Consider the following 25255-nt stretch of genomic DNA (forward strand, 5'->3'; position numbering starts at 1 on the left):
GGTCTGAGTTTCCCCCAAACCCAGTGTATTCCTTCTGCATCTCCTAGCTTAGGCCTCCCCATAGCTGTATCATTGTTGATGGGTGTGATGGCTCATGGCTTGAAGCAGCTAGATGCAGGGAAAGCAATCCCAAAAGAAACTACCTGCTGAAAGAACAAAACTTTCAATTGCTGAAATTATGTGACTACCCCATCATATCCCCTGTAGCCCCGCTTGCCTCATAAAAGTCTGGTGGGGTAGGAAAAAAGACAAACCATCTGTATTTCTAATAGTTCCCTGTTTTATTGCAATACATCAAAGTAGGTTAATATTAAGTGTTACCAACATAAAATATTGGTGACCTGTCATTTATTACATCATTGACTGATCCACCTTAAATATTTCTGTGCAATAGACTCTACATCATTGTTCTGGAGCAGAGAATCTCTTACAATGTCCTCTACAACATTGAGGGCATAAATCAAAAATAAGAGAAGAGTGAGAAGAGGCAAAAAGCAGAAATCTTTTCCCCACACGCACACTTGTCAGCTTTTATACTCTAAAACAAAACAAAAAAGTGATTACATCTAGGCCATGCAAAACTGTACAATAATATTACAATGAAAAAAAAAAATCCCTAAAAATATATTTTTAAAAAATAAATGATATGAAACCATCATACATAAAAAGGCAGGTATAATTACTGTGAAATACCAACACTGTTTTTGGTTGTGGATTGCTTCCTCATGAGTGAAAAAAATTCTTATGTAGGATGGGAGCATTTATAGAATGAAGAAGACAAGGTGACAAGTCATGTGGAATTACCTTAATGCACAACATGGTCATAGAAGTTGAAAATCTACAGCATATTTGATCTCTGAAGGCCCCTTGTAGACTACTTAGAAGCTCAGAACCCTATTCCAGGAAAAGCCTGATGACTATGATTTTGGAATGAAACAGGCTTGTGCCCTTATTAGCCTCTAGGCACAAAGCCTTATTGCATTGGGCTAAACTTTTGTCATGAGCCTCTCAGTGACATTCACCCTGAGGCATATGCACTTCCTATGGTCTCCAAACAGGGCACCTGTATATGGAACGTAGGTTGGAGAGAGGTAACTTTCACACCTGTGGTGAAACGGTGTAAGGCTAAGAAAATCCCAACAAGCCTGATTTCAGATTCCCAATTTCTTTGTGACTTTGCAGGTGGGAAAAAGAATTTGAGGCCCTGCTTACTGCGCACTGGCTAAAAAAAGACACAGATAATTTTCTCACAGTCGAGACCTTAAAACTGCCACCCCAAATCCAATCACCTACCCAGGTTTGCATCATTTCAGAACAAAAACTTAGTTGTGCTCAGGATACATCCTCTGGTGAACCTCATGCCCCAAATACATTATTGCATTCCATGCTTATCGTGTGAAGACATCCTGCTGCGTTCAAATACCTGAGAGAGTAACACAAATATCAACTGTATTTCCCCCCCTCCCCGCGCAAAACCAAAACTGTTCTAAAAAAAAAAAAATGCAGGTTAGGAACACGAAACAACACACAAATCAACTTTTAAGAAGCCAGCGAATGAGACTGATTCAGCAGTATAAAAATGGATATTATGACAGGAATGTGTTTTGAAAAGAAAAAAGTAATGATATGTATAGGCTGTGTGTGTTTAATATAGAAAAAATAACGGAGCTGTACAATCTGAGGTTCGTTTACAATCAACACCTGATTTATTGAGCCTCAAGAAATGGGCTAAAAGCGTAAAGAGGCAATGACTGAGGTGTCTGAATTAGCCCAGTAAGGGAAATAATAGCCTCAAACTATGTACACAAAGGTGTCATCAGATGAGTCAGGATTCAATTAGAGACTCTGAAAGTGCTTGGAGAAATGTAATCAGGTGTGCCTGGAAACTGAGCAGTGCCTATCAGCAAAGCTTAACTTCACCAGCCAACCATTTCAGAGATATGTTTTCAATTCTGCCGATGCTCAAATGTGTCCATAATGTACTAGGAATGCATCCTAGGTCGGCATGAAAAGAAGAATACTTTTAATTTGTGAAATGGGCCAACGTATAAAATGTAACTCTTGGGATGCTAATTTCTTCTCACTCTAGACAGGTGCCTTCTTGTCTAATTTTCTTTCTCAGATGGAGAACAGCTCAATTGCCACAGGACCTAGCAAGGACTTCTAAGGTAACACCTGAAGTGGATAGGCTTGGGCCTACTGCGGATTTCAAGCCCTGGTAGCCTTAATCAGATAACCTATTTCCCACTAGTTGTATTTCAGAAATAACTAAGTCCAATCTCTTCAGAAGTGTATAGAACGGTGGGTGGGCATGAGTGATAATATCACAGGGTGGAAGAGAAGTAGAACCTTTTAGTAGCCAGTGCTGAAGAAGTAGTCAATGGATTTTAAACGATGCCTGTCCTTGTGCTCTTAGACATGCTAATTTCCTGCTCAGCAAAACTGTCAAAACTGGCCGCTATGAAATGCAATTTGCAAATCTCTTGTTTTTATACCTGTGACAACAAAACACACATCTTCAACTTGGAGATTCTTGACAAGCCAAATTCCACAGACAGGATTAGGACACCATACGCAGTAGAAAAAAAGCTGTGTGTCCCCCCCACCCACCCACAACTGTTCCCCCCAGTATAAAATAGCTAAATGGTAGCTTGGGGTGTGGCAGTCCACTTAATGCAGAAGAAGACACAGAACCAACAACTAGCAGACTCAATACAGCTAGATCGTGAAAGACAACGCTCTGTATCTCAGAGTACTTCTAAATCAGTACCTTGTATGGTGGTAGCTGACATTTTGCAGAGGGAACCTGGGAAACACCATTAGTTGCACTTTTGTTGTTTGGTTGGAATGGTTTGATGAGAGCCATGAAGTGTTACCAAAACCCAGAAGACTAGTATTCTAAATTCAACACACACCACCATCCAAACTCTTATCCGCTTGAGCTTGGTCACGTCATAAAGGTAGTAATGATCCCAAGGATTAGAAAAATCACATTCATCTAGTCTCAAATCGCAAACCGCACTCAACTTGTTCAAGAAGGAAAAGGAGGAGGCAAGTGGACTTTTTCTATCGTTTTGTTCTTGCCCTCCATTTGCAGGTTGCACTGCTTGCTACTGTTTATTTAGGTGGTGATGGACCTCCACTGTCTGCTCTCTCCAGAGAGGAATGCTTTGCCCTGCCAAGTGCTTCTCTGTGGGATCCAACCGTCACAGTATTTCACGGCAATAATAGCACTGAACACACTAGGTCAGGCCCGGTGGGAGAGCAGGGATGACATAATAAACATCTTCGGAATAGGCGTCCTGAGCCACCCGGCGTTCTAGCAAATTCTGAAGACCAACAGCACGTTATAGCCTTCAGTGAGCTAGAGCAGCAAGTTATATATTTAAAAGATTCTATTTCAAGACCAGCGCTGTTTGAATTTGGCTGATGTAGGCTGATCACTAAAATTTGGAAAGTCAACTTACAAGCTAGTGGTTACTGCTATTAACTGGCCAGATGGGTTTGGAAACCCAGCTCCAACCGTCCCCAAACTAGTTATCTCTTTGTGCTGGCTTTGGCTGCATTTACTTCAGTTTTGCTTGGGGCTGAATACTGATTCTCTGCAAAACTGCCCTTGAGCTCACTTCAGGCTTGTCAACCAGCAGATCATGAGTTTTGCTTGTACAGTGAAGCAGACAGTAGAAGAGGGAGATATAGTTAAAAAGTGAGAATTATGGCTTTAGTTCATCTACTGACAAGAAGGTAATGTTACAGAGAACATTGTGAGGATGGAATCTCCCTCCAGGCTGTTTTTATCCAGTGCCATGTTCTATATCCAGATCACATCCTCAATCCATAGATTATTTAGTATGAAAAAGGGAACAACACAAGTCTTCTTAAATTAAAGGATCTCTTAAATAGGAATCCATCTTTCGCTGCATCACAATGCTTCTTCTTTTATTATATACATATGTACTAACTCTTAATTTTGCGTATTTACTTAAACTCTACTGTAGTAAAATATGCATCATTTCTTTTTAAATCAATAAGGATTTGCTGGCAACAATCAGATTGACATTCAAATAGAGTGGTTGCGGAAAGCGTGCGTTATCTGCCCCTGCAGGGCAAATTTTGCCCCATCACCAGAGATGGGTGGGTGTTGCTGTGCTAACTCTTGAAAAAATACAATGAGATACTGTGTGCCTCAAAGCAAAATCTGCTTCTCTCTTTCAGATTCTGTTTTGGTCAGTCTAACACTACTATGTTTTGTTTGGAACAGTGGCATGGTGTGGAATATACCCATAAAAATGGAAACAGCTGTAACCCTATGAAATAAAATAGATACTAATACAAATATACCAATATCTCTTGTATACCAACCCCTCCCCCACTCTGCCCTCCTCAAGGTTTTCTCTTGCTTGCTGCTACTTTTGAATCGGGGGGAGCTTACGCTGCTTGTGTCAGAGAAGACAAGATATGCTCTCTTCCTCCCCTCCCTCCCCTAGTCTGCTTTTGGAGGGAAGCTGGGGGGCGATGACAGTGAGAGCAAACGGAGAGTCATGGGGACAGTAAGCTGCTGAGATGTAAAATCTGAGTGCTGAAGCAGTTCATGTGTCCCAGCTTGCGTGGTCAGAGCTCTCCAGGGAGAGGCTCTTGGTCTTGTGAGGAGAGATGGGGCTGGGAGGACTGCTCAGGTTGGAGCTGTTAGAAGCTGTCGAATGCCTTGGAGAGTCAGAGTCCTGCAGCCCAAAAAATGCAAGAGAACATATCAGTGAGCGGGAGCAGAAGAGGAAGGCCTGGGTGGGAGTAAGGGGAAAGGGACACCGAGGACAGGAACTGTCTGGAACCAAGTGACTGCCCTGTCCCGACACCCCACGCCTTAGCACACGAGGGAGTGATACCAACTGCTCTAACTTCTCAAGAGGACGCATCTCATATTGCATCCCAAGTACAGTGGCTGGGAGGGAACAAAACACCAGAAGTTATTTTCTTGACGTGCACCACTGAGGGCAGAACTGGCCACTTGGGAGTCCACTTGGGGTTGGTAGGGCATATGGGAGAGAGACCAACAGTAGGTGCAGCCAGACTCCAGTTTTGTCCCCATCCTCCCTTGTGGAGTTGTACAAGGAGGAGGAAGGTTAGTAGGCAGTGCCACCACCTGCACACCTTGTAAGGAAGAAGGCAGGGAAATGTGGGCTAGCTGGGATTGAGATTGGTGGGGCAGCACCCCATCTGCTCAAATGAATTCAGGGCTGTTTGATTCAGGGCTCCATTGATTCAGGGCTGATTCACATTTTGCCTCCATGCAAGCAATGCTCCCAAAGATGCATAAGAACATTTGCACATAGATCATTAGCACAATACCAGACAGACACCTGCCAGATATTAATGCATATGCTGGATGAACTTGGAAAGGTGATTAATATTTTTGTTGCTTCTAATTGGTTTAAATGTTTTCCCCTTCCGTTTGTTTTCTTTCTCTCGTTTCATGACACAGGAGATTTGGCAGCGGTTTTGTACAAAGGATATCACACTCTGTTATTTGTTCTGACATGAACAACTCATATGGATTACTGCAGATTTTTGCAAAACATGCTGCAAAAAATACCTTAATGAAAACATCACTTTCACTGTGCAAACTGCCGCCAATGACAGCGGTGTCTGTCACAATCAAAGCAGCCACTGCTGAGAAGGGGTGGTTGTATTCACAGGAAGCTTGATTCATAGAGAACTCTGCTGTGTGAATGCATCCCTGACTGCATCAACTGGCCTTAAGGATAACAAAGCTGCTTGTGGACTGGGCAGGACAATGCCAGTATTCCTCCTTTGGCAACCAGCCGCCTTTATGGCCAGTTACTTCCTGCCCCTGTCAAATTCTACAAACTAATGTGAACCAACATTCAGTAAAAATTCAGAATATAGATTTCCTTATTGCAAAACTAGTATAATAGAATATGGACAAAAGTCAAATTGATTTTAGTGGGAAAATGAAGCACATGTTAAAATATTTCCAGTGAAATCAGTGAGACTAAAAACTTAATTTTGCCTAGATTCATGTCCTGCTTGGTTACTTATTAGAGGCAGTAGTAATTCTCTTTGATGCACCACTAGCACTTCTTGTGCCAAAGGAAGAAAAATCTACAAGTGCTGCTAACAAGTTTATTATCTAAATCCACAGCATTTCAAGTCATACGGACTCCTGCCTTGGGGATTTCTATTATGTTTTAAATATGAAAATACTTTTTCCTTCAGTAAAACCTGTGGTTATTCTTCCTGGGGTCACTGTCCTGTGCAACACTTCTCTATCCTTTTGTTTGCGCACAGCAGAGTAAAGAACCTGGGCTCTGTGGAGCAGCTTCCCTTGCCTCCCCACCCCTCCCACATTATACCCACCTCTCGCTCATAGTCCCTCGCTGGTGCATCACTGCCTTGGTCCAAACCGCCAGAGGACAAGGAGCCATCCGAAGGGGATGCCATTGGCTGACGCTTTGCTCCATAGCTACCTCCAGAGAATTCCCTCCGCAAAGCACTGCCATTTTGTGCAGATGATCCTAGGAAAATACCCAGGGATTTAGCTACATAACAAATATGAAGGCATTAGAGCTGTACGCTCTAGTAATTGTTTTCCTGAAGGTAATTTTTGTTGAACTGCCTGCTTCCGTTTCCCAGCTGCATCCTCTGTAAATTATTCAACAATTATTCATCGACACCCCAACACACACACACACACACCCAGCACCAATCTGGTTTTACACTGGGCCAAACCACACATTATACTAAATGTGTAATTTGACTTCGCAGTCTCTTGGTTGCTATTGTTTTAGTAGTGTTTTATTTGTATTTCTTAAAATTAATCCCCACCAAGGATCTCAACATAATAGGCATTTTGCATCTTTAAAAAAACATCATTTCTGCAAATAAGAATTTCCTCTCATTTCCTTCCTACGTACTATGTATCAAATAAAAACTATTCTATTTACTTGGGTATTCAGTGGTCTTCAGTTACTTTTATTTTACTGCTACTCTTGTTATTGTGTTCGAATGCCAGTTTTCAATGAGAGTCTTATCGGCTGTGTTCTGCTAGATGTTAATATTGTTTTATAAGGAAAAAAACAGCTGTAAGGTGCCTTGAAGTCTATGGTTGGAAGGCAGGAGTCAAAGTATTTGAAACAAACAATATTCCCAATATTTTTTTTTCTGGTATTGGACATGTGCCAGATCTGTGTTGGTGTGGGGTACCTTACCAACACAAGCAGGGGACCATGCCAGCACCGGAGAGTTTCAAAAGTCACTTGTGACACCATGTTTCTTCCCCCCCCCCCAGTCCAGTCACTTGTATAAATGTGGACGGACTCTGCATTATATGTCCGAGATAAGGTGCAGCAACTTACTTGCCGCCAAACCACTGCTAGCACTCATGGAGCGTCCGGGTTCAGTGCGGGATTTTGTGATTGATGGAATACTGACAGAACCGCTAAACATGGTCCGACTTTCCTGAGGTCGAAGGTTCTGCAAAGAGAAACAGGAAAGAGGCAAAATCATTTACAGTGGAAATACCAAGGTTATCAAACTACAGTCCAAGCAAATGGTCAAACAATGCCTTGGTCTCCAGGTTATCTAGGCGGCAAGCAGGCAAGACTGCAGAGGTTACTTTCTATAAATAAGCACTGTGGATGGAACCACACAGAATGCCGTCAGCAGCAACTGCAAAATGCTAATTTGTATGTGGCAGTAAGTAGCCAAATATGCAAGGTTTTCTCCTAAATTCTGATATTTTCTTAGGCATTTGAAACCTATCACACACCCTAGTGTAATGTCTTCAATGTTAAAAGTCCACATGGACGCAGACAGCTAAGCAATGTAGCCAGAGACTAGATGCTATATAGCACCTGCTCCAACTATTAACTATCAACATGGATTTTTGCATCTCCCAGTTCTCCCGCTCTCTTTACTACATGTCAAGATTCTTTCACTTTCAAGGGCTTTTCTGAAACACATTGGGTAGAAAAAGAATAGGCACTGAATTTATTCCCAGGACCACCCTTTCTGAGGGTTGGAATGATTCAGACATTAACAATCCCTACAAGGTTAGATTACTGCAATATGCTACCTCTGAAGAAGGCTCAGAAACTTCAGCTGATGCAGAATTTGGTGGCCAGATTGCTCACCGGTGCATGATGGTTTGATCATATTACACCATTCCTGGCCCGACTCCGGTGGGTTCTAATTAGCTTCCCAGTTCAAAGTGCCTTAAATGGTTCAGGACTGCAAAACCTCAAGGATTGCTTCTCCCCATATGAACTGACCTGGACCCTGTGATCACCATCTGAAGCTCTTCTTTTGTGTGCTGCCGCCTCAAGAGTTCAGGAGGGTGGCAACACAAGAACGGGCCTTTTCTGCAGTGGTTCCTCTTTTGTGGAATGCTCTCCCTAGGGAGGCTCACCTGGCGCCCGGTTTGTTTCATTTTCTCCCCGTTTTTATTATGTATTTTGTGGTTTTATTCTGTCTTTTTATGCTGTGAACTGCCCTGAGATATTTGGATGAAGGGCGGTATACAAATTTAACAAATAATAATAATAATTTTTACACGGGCCTTAAAGTATACACTTGTTATCTGCTGCTTATTTCAATACCTCCTGATTATTTCAATTATATTGTGTTTTATTATTGCACTGATTGACTTATTGCTTTGTGTACTTGTAAACATATGAACCCTGTGCACAGTGAAGTGACAATACAGTAGTTAAAAACCCAATTTAAAGGTTACTGTGAGTTTCAAGTTACATGATTGCCACTTAGTGAAGCTATTTTTTTGAGAGGCAGGATAAAAATATATTAAATAAATAAAATTAAAATAAGAATAATTTTTCAGGAATTATATTTCATTGCATTTTTGTTTTGTTTTTCAACACATCAGTAATAAGCACATCTAAAATTAGTACTCTGCCTGCATTCAAATTTCAGAAATGCACTCTTGTAATTCATTAAACTCCTTTGGGCTTATTGCTTGGTTGGTCTTTAACAGATAGCCACAGCTTATTTGATTATATTATTATTTATTTGATTATATTCAACTATCCCCTGTACAAAATTGGAATAAATGGCATATTTTAAGGATGTATGAAATAAAAGGTTTTTCTGAGTTTGAGTTGGTGATCTAGCATTCTGTTGTTGTTGCATATAACACATGATTCTACAATGCATGCTTCTACCATTAATCTATTGCTTTTCTGTTTATGCAATGCACCAATTAGCATCTGACTAGCATAAAGAGCTAGGTAATCTTAATTATTGTTTTCTGCTTCTATCATTGAACAGTTTGTTTGCCACCTCTGCACTGTATGTTTATGACCCCACTTCTCAGTTAAAAGATTAAAGGTCAGCTCCTTGCTTCCCCAAGTCACATTAACAATGTGATCAACAACTCTGGGTATCCTCCTGGTAGGAGAAAACAAAGTATGGTTACAGGATGAAGTTGACTGCTAGAAAGCTTTCAAGTGATTCACTAGACACCCAAGCTAGCCAGTAAGCAGTGAATCTGATACAGGCTACAACAATATTCACTCACAGAAGCTGCAACACTGGCTACACAAAACAAATACTAATGGAATGAAAATGAAAATAGGTACTGATCAGGACACATGAAATTCAGCACCCTGATGTCCATCTGTCTGTCTGTGGCTTAGCTACTTCCTAACTGTCTCTCTCATTTTTCCAAAGCTGAGAGCAGAAGAGAGACTGGAAATGCCAATCTTTCATGTCAGAAAACAGGAATCTGACAGTTTAGTCAACAGATAACAAACACACTTATTTGGAAAGCACACTAACTTAAAAGTCCAGTAACAGAATCCCGGACAGGGATATAGAATGAACTGAGAGCTGGTTCAGTTTCTAATGGCTCCTATTGAATTATATGGGCAACATAACAACTTGGGATATTGCAAGGAGGAATGATTTTAGACTTTATTAATATGAACTCTGGAGGATGAGGGGAAGAGTCAATGTGCACTGACATGCAGAGTAAAAGAAGAAGCTTGCAAGCCCATCCCCTTCACTCAGAACGATCGGCATTTATGATGGTGATGATGATGATGACGACAACAACAATTTTTTCCTCATACATTGCCCATCTGACTGGGTTGCCCAAAGCATTCTGTGTGGCTTCCAACAAAAGTACAGAGGGAAATGGGAGTGGGGGGAGAGAAAACCCACCAAGCATTAAAAGTGTCCCAAAAGAGGGCTGCCTCCAAATGTCTATGAAAGGTTATAGAGTTGTTTAACTCTGACATCAGATGGGCAGGTGTTCCACAGGGTGCACGCGACTACCAAGAAGACGCTCTTCTGCCTGGTTCCCTGTAACCTCATTTCTTGCAATGAGGGAATCACCAGAAGGCCCTTGGAACTGGACCTCAGTGTCCGGGCTGAACGATGGGGGTGGAGACGCTCCTTCAGGTATACTGGGCCGAGGCCATTTAGGGCTTTAAAGGTCAGCACCAATATTTTGAATTGTGCTTGGAAACGTACTGGGAGCCAATGTAGATCTTGTCGGATTGGTGTTATATGGTCACGGCGGCCACTCCCAGTCTGGCAGCCACATTCTGGATTAATTGTAGTTTCTGAGTCACCTTCAAAAGTAGCCCCACATAGAGTGCATTGTAGTAGTCCGAGCGGAAAATAAGTAGCATGTGCCACTCTGACAAGACAGTCCGTGGGCAGGTAGGGTCTCAGCTGGCATACTAGATGGAGTTGGTAGACAGCCACCCTGGACACAGAGTTGACTTGCACCTCTATGGACAGCTGTGGGTCCAAAGTGACCCCCAGGCTATGAACCTGGTCCTTTAAGGGCTGAGTTAATATCTATTTGGGGAAGTAGGTCTAATGACCACAATCAATTCTAAAACAAGGTGGAGGCAACTAATACAGCTGCAGGTATATGAGAAAGATACACTCGTTTTATTTAACTAAAAGGCAGGGTCCATCTAATTCTTAGGTGCTCTTTACCTCAAAGCAAATGCCTCATTGCCCTTTTCCTAAACATTTGTATAACTCACTGCTAAGATCAGAGAACAGAGAAAGAGAAGCTTTTCACGTCATGCACAAAAAGAAAACCCATGGTTGCTCAAAATAGCAGTTAGGAAATAGTAGTGAAGCTTAACCCTATAGCATCTCCTTTAAAATACCGATGTTATTTTTTTAACAGACCAAAGAGGTAAACAAATGAATCTTCAGAGCAAATACATCTCAATGGAAAAAATACATTTTTTATTTATAATAACAATTTATATATCCTGCATTTCTGTCAGCAGGACTGAAATGTCATTCTTTTGAAAGGTAGAAAATATAAATTTGATCGCAGCTCACTCATTTAACTTCAGAAAAGAGAAGCAATTTACTTCACAGCCACCAAATGTAAGATGCTTTCTTAGAAAATGTAGCTGGGTCATTCAGTGGGGTCATTCAGTTCAGTAAACAATCTTGTTGGCAGGAGAGTTATACGAAAGGACACAAACGGTAACAAACCTGAAGCTCAGCCACTTGCTCAGCCTTATTGTTCTGTGATTTGAGAGACACCTCCCTTTAGACTAGGATTGTTAGGCCACAAATAAAAAACATTTTTATGAAGTACTTGACCGAGCAAGAGCCTACTTCTACAGACCTAACTAGAAATAAGAAGAGGCACAGCCTCCTGCTCCCTTAAATGGCGCCCCCATTTCTCCAGTCCTGCTTTATCAGGGACTCCCTTCCCTTCCCAAATCCACAAGGCGCAGGAGTTCTCTGTCCTCTCTTTCAATCCCAGCTCAAATCCCATCTCCCAGTTAAGTCCCTCCCTTAGGCTCTTTGCCTTCACCTAACATTTCAAGAAAAAGACTCAGATTTCAAGAAAAAAGAAGATATGTAAGACTGTGTCTGCACATATATATGCCTCCATCTCTCCTTTCTTCCTTCTGCTGCCTCTGCAAAGTTGGAATGTAGACTGCAAACTCTTCAGGGCAGGGCACAGGGTTTCCTTTTTGTTATAGGACCCTGTACATGGACAGTGTGGCAGAAGTCATGTAAATCAGATCAGAATGATGTTTCTATTAAGTGGACAGAATTCTATTACCATACTGAAATGCAGAATTCCAACACTATACACAAGGTTATCTCTAATACATAGGCCTCATTCTATCATTTGGCATGCAGCCAAATTTCCATCCAACTGTTTAAGTCTTGTCTGTTGCAAAGAAAAGCCACAGGTGTGAGCCTTTGGATACAGCAACAAGCTTTCCATAATTATCAGGTAAATCCTATTGAGATGCACCACTGGGCTTCCTTCAAGTCCCCTATGAATCTATTAATCTCAGTGGACAAGGGGACTGTGGGGAGGCATGCGCAATGTACCGAACATGTTTTAGGATGCCAGTCTCCTTACTGCGGGTCCTTTGAACTGGGAAACTCATGTGAAATCCTCTGGTGAATTTTAGTGGGATTGCAAAAGTTGTTTTGAATACTTAGTAATTTTGGGAAAAGGTCAAGGACTTCTACTTTGGTAGTTGCCCAAGTTCACACCCCTCATTTGGGGGTTACAGAGAAATGTAGCTGAAGGGAAGCAAAAGGAAAAAAAGAAAGATCCAGACACAAATGAAGCCAACTGCAAAGCTGAAATCTTGCCAGATATTAGCCAGGCCAAAAAAGAAGGAACACCACACAGTGTTAGTAGCAGGAACACCTGGCTGAACAATTCATACCCTTATATTCATAAAGGCTGGTGTACGAGGGACAGAGCGTAGAGGTGGGGAATATGCACGGTTTATGGAATCACGGGAGAGGAAATTTTCAGCTGAGTTAACAGTCATGTGATAGATGTGCTCGAAGTTGCTTGGAGAAGAGATGAGATGGGAGTGATGATGAGAGGGTGGATAAGGGGAGCTTGGCTATCAAAGACAAGAGAGATACAGAGAGCGAGACAGAGAGAGATAGAGAGACAGAGAAAGAGACAGAGAAAGAGAGATAATGAGGGAGGATATCTGTGATCTTAGGAATACAAATCATGGAGCATATGCTCATTAAAAATGAGGCTTGTAAATCAACAGGCATATTTATCATCTGCATACTGCCTGACCCATTTCCAGAGACTGCTTTTGTACATACACAACCACCACCACCATCATATTTTAGAATCTCTCTCTCCAAAGTACTCATTACTATTTTGAAGAGAGTGAGCAGTGGCATGTGAACTGCAGTCTAGCATATGCCCTTCTCCTGCCTTCAGACATTGACATGTACTACAAACATCACAGTTAATTCTTCCCTCCTGGCTCCCCTTCGATCAAATCCTGTCCCCTCCTTCCCCCTACCACCTGTGCTACTCAGAGTGGAGCTTCACTGGAAACTCACCTGCTCACAGCCTGCTTGAATTAGCAAATGAACAGAAAAAGGCATGATGTGTTACTATGTAGTGACTTCTATGATGGCATCACGCCTTGGGTGGTGCAAGGTAGGTCAGGCTGAAGAGGCTTTACTTTCACAGTCCCATCAGACACACACAAGTGGGCTTAACATACATGGTATACAAAGGACCAGACATTCTCACACAGCCAATTCAATCCCACGAGAATATGTGATGTACATATTCTACTGTACAATGAAAAAAAAAAGTGTGGTATCTAAGATACTCAGAACAGACCCTTTTTAAACCTACAGATTTAAGTTAGTCATGGGTTAGGCCTTGGTCAAGTCAAGGACTTCATGTACCTTTTTTGTTGCAGGCTAGATGACAAAGCAGTTGTATTATTTATCCATTGTTTATGTGGTCTAGTTTTTGAATAACGTTTACTTTTATGAATCTATAGCTTTTTCTCTTTTTCCCTTTCCTTTCATTCCCCTTTGTTAACAAAAAGAAAAAGTGTGAGCATCACAAAAAGTAAGAAAATAAATCCTTTTCTACACAGGTAAACTGAAACCCTGGATAGCTGCTGCCAATCAGTGTACACAATACTGGGCTAGATAGACCAAAGTCTATGTAGATTTTTAAAATGTCATTTATTCAATACATAATTTAATAAAAGTTTATCCTGCAAAATCAGCTCCATCTAGTGGTAAAAAGCTAGATGCTTAAGTGTATGGGGTTTTTCTTTTTCTTAAAAAAAGAACAAGACTGCCTTTAAAACTATCTTAGAAAAATAAACTTTCCCTGAATTCATTCGTAACAAAGAAGCGAATGGAACGTAACCCAGAGACCCAAGATCTGTCACAAAATTAACAGTGAAATGCTATACATGTCTACAGAGAAGCAAGTTTGACTGAACTCAACGTGACTGATGATCATAGGACTAAAACAGTCAGACAAATTAAGAGCAATTTTCATTATCATCTTTTGCAAACATACAATGATCTCACATATCTTGATGCAGCTAATCTTCCTAAGAAGCGCCACTTTCAGTAGGCATCCCCACCACTGGGAAACAACAGCCCTGTTTCCGAATGGTGCACTAGAATATATCCCTCACTCAGTCAGCTGGGGACAGCTATACTAGAATAAAAATATGGCAATATAAAATCCAAGCCTCCCTTCCCTAGCATGGTACTCTTCAGACAAAGGAAAAAATATAGCTGGTGGCAAAATCCTACTCCCATTTTCTTATTAATAAACGAAACAACTGCAAACATTTGATTGCAAGGAAACACAGTATGGGGAGGAGTTACTAATGTTTTTGGCTCTCTCCTCCTTCATGTACCAGTCACCCAAACATCTAGATACTCCGGGGGGCGGGGGGGCGGAGAGAACAACCTTGAATGTACACCCTTGTTTACTAGAGCATTCGCAAGCACATCAGTTTCCCTACATGTACCCTCAAATGCAGATCTTGTTCTAATTTCAGTGATTTCCATATAAGAGGAAAATCCTGTAGGAGATTTTGCTTAAGGACCAGCTGTTAATTTTAATATACTTTACTGAAGAACTCTTGCTTCCTCCTTGCTGCTACCATGGAGCCCAATTATTCAATTAAAACTGCATATACACAAACAGGAAGACCACCAGAGTTGTATGACCCATCAGGAAGGAAAACGGTGTATCACATTACACTGCCATCATATTTCAGACTCTTTACACGCTGGCTTTGTTTGCATGTAATACTAAACCATGGTTTAGTGCTGTGTAGATGAGCCTGAACAAGCCTGAGTAATGAATCGGGCCCACACAATTTCCCCTTCTCTTCCTGTCCACGTGGATGATGACTTCCATGGGGTTTAGTTTCACTTTTACAGAAACTCAGTGCAGCATTTCATTAAAACAAACTCTGGAAAGTTTCATAATAAATCAACTTCAAATAATGTCTTATCCACATACCACAGGGCTCAGAATCCTTTTCTGGCTGAAGTTGACAGGTGGGCAGGGCCACCCACCAGCCTATCACCTGACATCATAGTGAACTCAGGTGATGCCTCTCTTTGAAGCCTCAATTGTCAGGACTTCAGAGCAAACCATGGGGCTTTCAAACAGCCCTTCTTTAAATATCCTTGGGCAGGGATGTTTATAAAGGGCTTTCAGACATCCTCCCCCTTCTGTTTGTCCTTCAAGCCACAGAGGCTTGTAGGAAAAGTGGAGGGGGAGGAGTTTGGAGGCAGGCTCCCATGTCCTTGGAGGGCACCTCCACCTTGCTCCTTCATACTTCCAAAGTTTGAATGCCTTGAGCAAGACACGTTCCAGCAGCTGATGCGATGGGAACATGCCTTCAAACATCCCCTCTGTGTGTCTCCTTTAACCTGCACACCTTGCTTGAACAAAGGAATAGCTGAGAGCTTTGGGTCCCCAGTTGTTCCTTTGATGTTCTGCCCTTAGCTGCCTCACACATAGCATGGGGGTGGCTTCTTGAAAATGGCCTTATGGGCCCAATGGGGAGGCCTGGTGGGCAACATTTGATCTGTGGGCTGGAGGTTCCCACCTCTGATAAAGCACTAAATAGCTTAATTTTGTTGTTGTTGTTGGAAAAATGGAAATATCTGCTGCAGTTGATTCGTTTTAAAAACCATTAACTTCAAACTAATTGATGCATATAGCTTGGTTACTATACAGAAATAGTGTCTTTGCATACTGATAAATCAGGCACAATGTTTAATTTTTACTGAAGTTTAATAGAAAGAAAATTGTAGGGACCCAAGGAAGTCAAATAATTTACTAGTATGTTCCTGCAATCATTTGAATAAGATCCTCTTTTGCTTGTTTAATTAGAACGATGGCAAATTTTTAACAGGCAAAATCAGCACAGCAACCCTAATGTGGGGAGAGCTGTCATTTACTATGTTGGCGGGGGCAGGGGATGCTTGAAACCTACAGAATCGTGAAAATATGAGGAAGAGGACTCTGTGTCTGGTATATATCATGAGGGAAGACCACAGGAAAGGGTAATCCTTTATACAGATAAATCCTGGGCTGTGAATTTTGCTGACTGCACATATGAGAAAAGAAACAGTGAACTGTTTCTTAGCACCTGCCGTGATCCTCTCTTCTTTCATGTCCTCTTGTATAGCTCAAATAATTTAGAAAAATATGCAGGAAAAGAAAACAGAATGCTTTTGTACATACAGCAGGGAAGAACAGATAATATGAAGATTTGGAGAAGAAACAAAAAACTGGTGGGACACTTGTGTGTCCTGCAGACAGAAGCAAGAACTTGGCCCAGTCTGCTATTTTGCTGAATACTGAACTTCAGGGCGACTCACCCTTTGGGACCCAGGATACATTTGGAAATCTAAGAAACTGTTGTGGTCACATTTCATAGGCAAATACTGTCGATGCTCAGAGCCCAACCCCCCACCACAACAACAGGTAAAACACCTACACCCGCCAAACAAGTACAACACAGACTAAGAAGCAGACCAGCCTTAAAAAAAAAATTCCCCAACCAAAGCACCCCCCCAAACAATTAAAAAAATGGGAGGGGCAGGTAGCCTGATTTCTGCATTTCACCAATGGCTGTAACTGTTCAAGAACTATTGTGTAAGCTACCATGAGGTTACTGTGTGGAATGACTTCCTTAATACTAGTTCTGAGTTTCCATTTCCATTAATTAACGTAACTGTGGAACTGGTGTGTCCAACAGATGCAGCTATTGACATTTAACTGTTAAACGTTAACCTTTATGGGCACTGCCAGTAAACTTGGACATTGCCAGTGACAGGTTCACCTTGTGGTATCTCTAGTTGAACTGATTTTAGGAAGAGGTCTTTCCAAGCACCTATTGTGTGAGAACCTGGAACATCACATCTAGGCAGGACAGACAAGCTGGCAAGATGGGAAAAGGACTTAAGGCAGCTTCCTATGTTCCTAAGATTTGTATTTCTCTATTTTAATCACTTTCAAGCCCCTGCCCATGAAAGTCACTTTCTATTTCATTAAAACCTTCTAACTGTTCAACTCCAATTTATATCACAATTTAATGCCTATATGTTCATTTTATCTACTATATATAACACTAACATCTATGTGTGGACACACTCTCATATACTTACCATAGGTAGATCTTTGAGGATTTGTATACCATCTCCTGGGCCCATGTGTGCTATGTGGTTAAAGTTAGTTGGATTAGAAATTAATTTATTTCTCATTTCTGGATCTCGTAGCATCTCCCTGCAAGAGAGGATAGCCAGGTCAGGTATTTTGTCCATGAGGATATTCGTAAAAATGGTGAAATATATATTTACATACATATTCATATAAGTTACTTTAAAACATAAATAAAAAAAAATATCTGGCCAGGTTTCAATGAGGGTAACTTTAACTTCTGGTGTTGATTCTATGCCAGCTCTCAGCCTGATGAAAGGGGAAAGGGTCGGGAAGAACAGAAGTTTGGTTTAAAGCCTTAAAAGCCCATGCCCGTAAAAAGTCCATAGGGCTACTGAGACTCAGAGAGGGAGTTGAGACAACATTCAAGAAAAGGTGCAGTTGCGGGCTCAGTGGTGACCTGGCACTGCAAAGATGGAGGCAGAGGTGAAGGACAGAAGAAAAAAGAAGAAGAAGAATTAGAAGAATATTGCACTACCCTTCATATTTAACTGTCACAATAACTTTAAGAGTTTGTAAAGAAAGGTGCCATTCTATTGTAGGATACAAAGTAAAGAGTTCTCTGCATCTTTGAAAAGCAGAAAGCATAAAACTAGCCAATCATACAATAAGTGTTGCTATAATAGTTTTACAGAAAGAAAAGCAGATCTGGCTATCTTTACCAGTGAAAAGGTTGGCAATTTGAGAAGAAGTTCTGTTCTTTACATATGTCTTTCCTGCAGTTACATGTAAACTTCTATGGATGGAAAGAACACTTGGCCAGAAACACTGAAATATCAGTCCTGTGCTTACTGAAAACATTTTCTTAATATTCAGAAAGGTTTGTAGTTTTTTCATATACCCCAAGACACCATTTTCCAAGGTGAGCCATTTGTTACATAGAAGCCACGCAAGGGGACAATTAAAGAAATAACATCTAAACACTGAGGAATGTTACAGAGTATGGGATGAGCATTGCCAAAAAGTACAACAGCAAGTACTAGACTTTGAAAGTAATACGTATGCATAATTAGTAATGTAATCCTCTTTTGTAAAATATTTTTTATTATCAATCTTCATATATACAGTATATGCACACACACGCAAATGTACATATATACAGTACATGGAGGCATGCATTCAGAAAATTACAATAATTGTTTTGCACAAGGATTTAATTTTAAATGGACTAAATTTTTTAGACTGGTGTTTATACAAAGTATGTACAAAGAGTAAATGTAAGGGAAGAGAGACAAATGTCTGTTCTAACAAAAAAACTACATTGACAGCAGACAAACAAGTCTTCAGGGCCTACAGGCATGTACAGAAGACAAGTACAGGTTGAATACCGACCTCCTCTGTTGCATCCTCTCCTCCTCAGGCACTCTGAATGAGTAACGGCGTTTATTGTTGATATTTCGGACCATTTGCTTCCGGCTGTTATCGGATGTCTCAGGAACCACCAGCTCATCACCCTCTAGGAAAGATGCAAAAACCCCAGCAGGTTCCATATTAAGTTAATTAATAAAATGGTTAAAAGCGTATTAAGCTACGCATTTCCCCTATTCTGGGCTTTTATCTAAACAGAGCCCCTGGGAAATTATATAAACAAACACAAAAATAACATAGGAAGAAGAAACTGTAAAACACTATTTCTGTGACTGCAATCCAATGATAATTGTGTATCACATGCAAACATGCTTTTAAAAAGCTATGGCGCTTGCCACTCCCCTTTTTAAGTTGGGGGGGCCCCCGCAATTTTGAGACAATAAGTACAAAGGGAGGAGGGTGCTTAACCTGTTTCCTTCCTACTGCTTCTCCAGCCCCAAATTAGCCTTCCTCTGAGATTCAAACATGGGGGCAAGGGAAGCAAAGTGGATTAGGGATCGCAATCTTTTGAGCAGCAGCAGCAGCAAATAAGGAAAGTGTTAAGCTCTTCCCTACTTCTCAGCTCCCAAGTCACCTCCTTTCAAAGGAAACAAATGTATTGGGGCTTAATTAAACACATTACTGAGTTAACTCTCGAGTCTCAGTGGAATCCGTAGTGCTTATTTCTGAGCTTACAACTATATTTTAAAGCTGCATATATATATATATAATGAATGATGTTTGGTACATGATACAAAGTGGGTACTTGTACAGGGAGAATGATCCAAGAAGTTATGGTAGGATAGAAGGGGAAGAAAGCAGGATGCTTAAGTAAATGCTTCCATTTCCATTTATTTGGGGTAGGTAACCTTATACCTGTGTAGGTGTTTGAGACTGTGCTTCATGGGGGGAAGGGAGAGACTTTGAGAAAACTCACATAGATAACTGAATTCCAGCACTAAGCAGGAAAAACGAAAAGATCACTTCATCTAACCCTAATTATTCTGCTGTTGTTTATCCATTTTTTGTAAGATTGACAGAACCAAATTATTTTCAGGTAAATCAAAATTGGCACCAATTAAAAACTTACCTGCTCACCCAGTTTGGCAGGGGACTGATTTAATACTGAATTGCAAACTGGTTGTTGTGAAGCTGTTGTACTATTATATCCTTCTTGCTTCTCAAATAGTTTTCATTTTATTTTTATATAGCTTTATTGTTTTTTCTAACCTGCTCTAGGATTAAATAACTGATCCTAGGTTCTGTAAATAAATAACCTACTTTCTGATACTAGGAACATACACTCAATATTCTATAAACACTCAATACTCTAAAACATTTATTAAGAGAAATATACTCATTTCTTGTGATAATGTAATCTTCACACTTCACTCAGGACAGGGAGTGGTAAATATATATGACAACATAATTTCTAATCTTTTGTTTCCTCTTCTCATTGTTATTTACAGTGCAGGTCTTAAATGTCAATGGTGACTATACCGATTGGACTATGTTTTACCAACCCAAATAAACATATACATTATTACAACTAGTGTTCTGATCAAGGACTGGGTTTTACAAAAAGTGTAGTTGTGTTTGTGATTTTATTGTATTTATGCAGGTGTTATTGTTAACTGCTTCAGGAGTCTTTTTTTGGCAAAGAATTATTCTGTAGGTTCGAGAAAATAGCAATAAAAATTTCTATTTTATTTATGGAAAAATAAGCAGAACCTAAAACATCTACGAATCACAAGTGGTAGGCCAGAATAAAATAACAATAGATTTCCAAGTCAGTTATGCTGCCATACTAGAGTCTCCATAGTCTCCCAGCTATTTAGGGCACACGGTACAATAACTTTTTCATAATTTTGTTCTTAACCCTGAGAGAATGAGTGTCTTTGTCAGATTACAGCTGAAATGTTTGTGAGGCCAACCAAAAATGTCTTATACGAGACTGAATCAACAATGATACACAATATTTAATGGGCTATATCGTGGATGGGGATCCTGTGACCCTCCAGGTGTTGTTGGGCTTCAACTCCCATCAGCATAGCCATTGGTCAGGGATGATAGAAACAGTAGACCAGCAGTGTCTGAAGGAGCCACAGGTTCCACATCCCAGGGTTATATCAATACGTTAATTTTAGCGAGGAACCTTCTTTCACTTACCTGCCATCTTGTTTTTGAAATATATTAACCTCACTGTTTCTAGTCCAAGGACGTTCAGCGATCCTTCTGTGTTCAAAGGACGTACCTGAAAGCACATGAGTTATGAGTAGCTTAGTAAAGATTGGCTTTAGGAAAATATTTCTCAAACTCAAAGGCTAATGATGCAGAACAATAATTAACAACAGTCTTAAAAACACACACCCTGAAACTGATTAGTGAATTGGTGTTGAAACCTTTGCCAAAAACCTGGAGTCATTTTGCCTAAGATCTGAGATAGTGTATAATTTTTTTATTTTCATTTGTTCATAATATTAAACAGAAGTTCACAAGGCATTTTTCAATAGAGGAAATGATGCCTACAATAATTCTCAATATAATAATTTTAAAAATTACTGGTGTATGAGAATTTCAGGGGGAGGAGGAATTGTATTGCATAACACATGATAAACGCAGATAGGGAACTCTTTTATAAGTTGCATTTGAATGAATATGCTAACAGGTTGAAACACTCTTTACTCTCGTTGGAATCTATCCTATGGAATGGTTTGCTCTTCAGTATCATTTGCTATTTACCTTCTTGAGGGGGATAGTCTGAATCCACTCCATGGAGTTCACATCAAATATATCAACGGCATTTTCACTGTATACTGAGAGGTATGGGGCATTGTAACCTGGGGAGAAGTAAAATACAAGTCTGAGTAACAGATTGTGTTGAAGGTTAGAAAAGAGTCACTTCTCAATATACAGACTCTGTGGGCAGCTTAACATTGATAATTTCTTTATTATCCTTCTAATGACTGTGTAGAAAATGGTAAGATTTATTTTATTTTTGATTCTGAACAAAAGGTTCTTTGATTATTACTGGGAAGCAAGACAATATTTCCTAATCACATTCCTTCTGGTTTAATATTAATCTCAATTTCCCAGCTATTGATAGCATTTTGAACCGGTCACTTTGCCTCAGATGGGGAGGACCCACCTTAGTTCTGTGACTGCAAGTTGTTTCAATTTTATTTTATTTTATTTTTTAATTGTTGTAACTCACCCTGGAACCTGAGGTTGAAGAGTGGGTAATTCTAGAAAGCAGGGTCTTGCAACAAATATTACAAGTGTATTTTAAAATCTGGGTCTGTGAATATACTTTCCCAGTGTAAAAATGAACTGTACAGTGTAATGTTGTGGGACCCACAGTTGTTAAGGTTCCCATTAACCTTGGTATACCACTGGTGAGAAAGAGTGCTGCTGGTAGTGGATGCTCTTGCCTAGCAGTAAAGTATACCTAATACCAGGGGGGACTGTTTTATGTGTAGGTTGCCATTTGCTTATTACTAATAAGCTTTAGTCATGACAGCTACAAGCCAATGCTACGAACAGGACTACTTATGCTAAATACATAGTTCTAGAAGCAACACACAGCCGTATTCTGCCATGAGACTCTTAATCTCAGGGTCGTGGGTTTGAAGCCCACATTGGGCAAAAGATTCCTTCATCGCAGGGGGTTGGACTAGATGACCCTCGTGGTCTCATCCAACTCTACGATTCTATGATTCAATGATCTGGCCAGGTATGGCACTTGCCTTCCAATGCAGAATCAAAAAACATAATCTGAAGTGGGTTTCTGACTCCAGTTTGGAGGACAACTGCTAACCACGGCCTGCCAAATGAAACACTGTGAGTGGCGTTCAACTAAATCTACTTAAAGTGGACCCACAAAATAAAAATAAAATTTTATTAATTTTACTGGATCTACTCTAAGTATAACCAAATTGAATGCAACCCAGAGTTAAACTACAACTAACGATGAACAGAAAATGGAGAGAGAATTCATAGTGGGAGGGAGAGAATGCTAAGGAATAATGTGTACATCTGTGTCTTGTTTATGACAACATGGCATTATTTTAAAAAGCTCTTTCTTACAAATGTCTTTTGTGCATCACGTCCCCATGTAGCCTGTTGATGATGCCGCCTGACAGAAAAAGAAGGGAGTAACTACCTGAATATTATCCCAATGTTGCATGTGTTCTCTCAAACCAGGAGGAGAAATGAGGCTACTGTGAACTAAGATAATGACAGGAACTTACAGGAAGAGGAAGGAGTTGCAGGCCACATCAGTTCCTGTTGCCTTGATCTTCGACCTTGGCAGTCCACATAAACCCCCACGCTGCTAAAACACAGCAGGTATTCCTTATTCGAGATCTCAACTGCACAGATGGCATCAGTTGGTTGCTGTGCAATGAATGACAGTGTGTGATCATCTGGGTGAAGCAAACTATGTGGGTTTCCTTCTCCATGCAAAGGGTATTTTAAGAATCCTGACTGGTAGCCCACACAGAGCCGCTCACTAAAGATTGCCATCCACTGGACATTCCCAGCCACTTGGATCTCTTTAATCTTTTTGTGACGTGTCTTGCTGTGATTTAGTTCATAGCAGAGGACCTGTCTTTTCATTGCCACACACAGGCAGGTAAGGGCTCCATGGCGCACTTGCCCAGAAACTATCGTCTGGCAACCTTTAGTCTCTGCCAGTTTATAAAAATCAGTCTCTCGTCCATCCAGGGCTGTCATAGGGAATAGCCGTACATGACGGTTTCGTCCTGAGATCACTGCAATTAGCTGCTCATTTGGGATGAGCTCAATCTGATGCACTTTCTTATTGTCACCGACACGAATGATCTCTGCAAAAATTAAACACTTAAGTTAGTACCCATGCAAACAAGCAGTTCTTCCTTTGAAATTTTATCTTGTGCTAAATCCCCAATACAAACTATTGCTTGTGTTGTTTATTTCTCCCTCTCATTTTGCTGGAACTGTATGAAGACAGACTATGGTGGTTTTTCTCAAGCAACCATAGTCTCATCTTTCAGCAACCTTTTTCTTACAACTTATTTCTTATGTCTTTAACAATAATTTTCTGCTTCAATCCTTATTGCTGGGATATGTTATGCCTCACTTGCCATAATCAAGACGTAGGGAATCTATTTTAAAAAAAGAAAAAGGTGAGAGCCTCCCTTCCCTCATGGGTAATCTTGTCACTGGCCAGAACCTATGATGCAGAGAGATGCTAGGGTTCTGAGGACCCATGGGGTGAAGCTTCATCCCTGGCATTTTCAGGTAGCCATGGAGAACGTTAATCTTATTTATCCCAATTCAGGAAGTAGTTATTTAGTCTGGGTTCTAGTCCGCCAACACAGCACAGATTGAAAGGCTTTCTTGGTAGGCGGAAAGAACTGAGAACAGTTTGACTTGTCAACTTTATAATCATGAACTAATAAAAGACAGCACTAGAAGGAGCTGACAGAACAAAATGTGCAGTTTATTATTTCAACCCCCGACATTTCAAACATAAGCCATGTTCCCTTACCATCCTTGGTGACATGAACCACAAATAACCCTTCTTCATTGCCCAGAGCTATTCTTTCGTGATCTGCAGCAGTTAAAAGAAAAGAAGAGGGTGGGTGGGGAGGAAGTCCAATTGGAGGCACATGGCTAATAAGGAAGACAAATGCTAATCGGATAGCAGATCAACAGGCTAATGATTAGAAAAGAATACTTACCATTCACTTCCATATATCACTTTTAAGAATTAAAAACAAATTTTCCCCCAATTTCCTAGTGTAATAAAAACACTGTAAGCACACTTAGAACCCACAGCAGTGCTGCTATAGAGGGTTAGGATTAAGTGCAGGTGTCCCTCTATATAGGGTGGGATCTGTGGCTGTTGAGGTTCCCGCTGGGCCCACTGAAAGAACAGGCAGGTGAGAAACTATTGCTGGTGAGTGCCATGAAACAGGCAATTTCTTCTGAGGGAGTGGGGATTTATCCATTGGATCCTAAGCCAGACCATTTTCTGGAGAGGGATCTGGTATCTGGCCTACTCTGCTGTACTAGCTGGCATTGCAAAAAAGAAAGGGGTGGGGGGAAAGCACCCACCCAACTTCCATTAAGGTAGAGTCAAGTATTATTGTGGGGTTATCAAGCACATACCTATGATTGCTGCCGCCTGGGTGGTTTTAATGAGGGGCAAGGTGCTGTCATAGGCCTCTTTGGGAACATAGACTGAGCGATCTTTGAGCTTGTTCTTCTTTAAAATCCTGTGCAGTTCATTTAGGACTCCTACCCACTTGCTCTTTTCATTCTCGCTGTCAGCTAAGATCAGGATTGAACACTTGTTACTGCATGCTGATAGCTGGGAAGCTGTAACCTGGAAAAGGT

The 25255-nt window shown here is 40.8% G+C and overlaps 1 protein-coding gene across 7 annotated transcripts in view; it reads right to left on the bottom strand.

Annotated features, from left to right (window-relative positions):
• Positions 1–262: 262 nt before the first annotated feature.
• CDC42BPA (CDC42 binding protein kinase alpha) overlaps positions 263–25255 on the bottom strand; it is a 149630-nt gene continuing 124637 nt past the window's right edge. For 4 of the 7 annotated variants that reach the window (XM_077925626.1, XM_077925627.1, XM_028724492.2 and 1 more), the window contains 11 exons: positions 25028–25244; positions 24405–24467; positions 23125–23718; positions 21617–21714; positions 21044–21128; positions 18860–18983; positions 17476–17593; positions 12711–12896; positions 7374–7491; positions 6376–6533; positions 263–4721 (listed from right to left, as the gene is read on the bottom strand). In XM_077925626.1, coding sequence (XP_077781752.1) covers positions 4590–4721; positions 6376–6533; positions 7374–7491; positions 12711–12896; positions 17476–17593; positions 18860–18983; positions 21044–21128; positions 21617–21714; positions 23125–23718; positions 24405–24467; positions 25028–25244 — 1893 coding nt within the window. In that variant the 3' untranslated portion in view covers positions 263–4589. The remainder of the gene's footprint in view (positions 4722–6375; positions 6534–7373; positions 7492–12710; positions 12897–17475; positions 17594–18859; positions 18984–21043; positions 21129–21616; positions 21715–23124; positions 23719–24404; positions 24468–25027; positions 25245–25255) is intronic. The other 3 variants (XM_077925629.1, XM_028724490.2, XM_077925628.1) reach the window with 1 other exon arrangement.

This window comes from Podarcis muralis, chromosome 3, assembly GCF_964188315.1.
Source record: "Podarcis muralis chromosome 3, rPodMur119.hap1.1, whole genome shotgun sequence".
Classification (NCBI taxonomy): Eukaryota; Metazoa; Chordata; class Lepidosauria; order Squamata; family Lacertidae; genus Podarcis; species Podarcis muralis.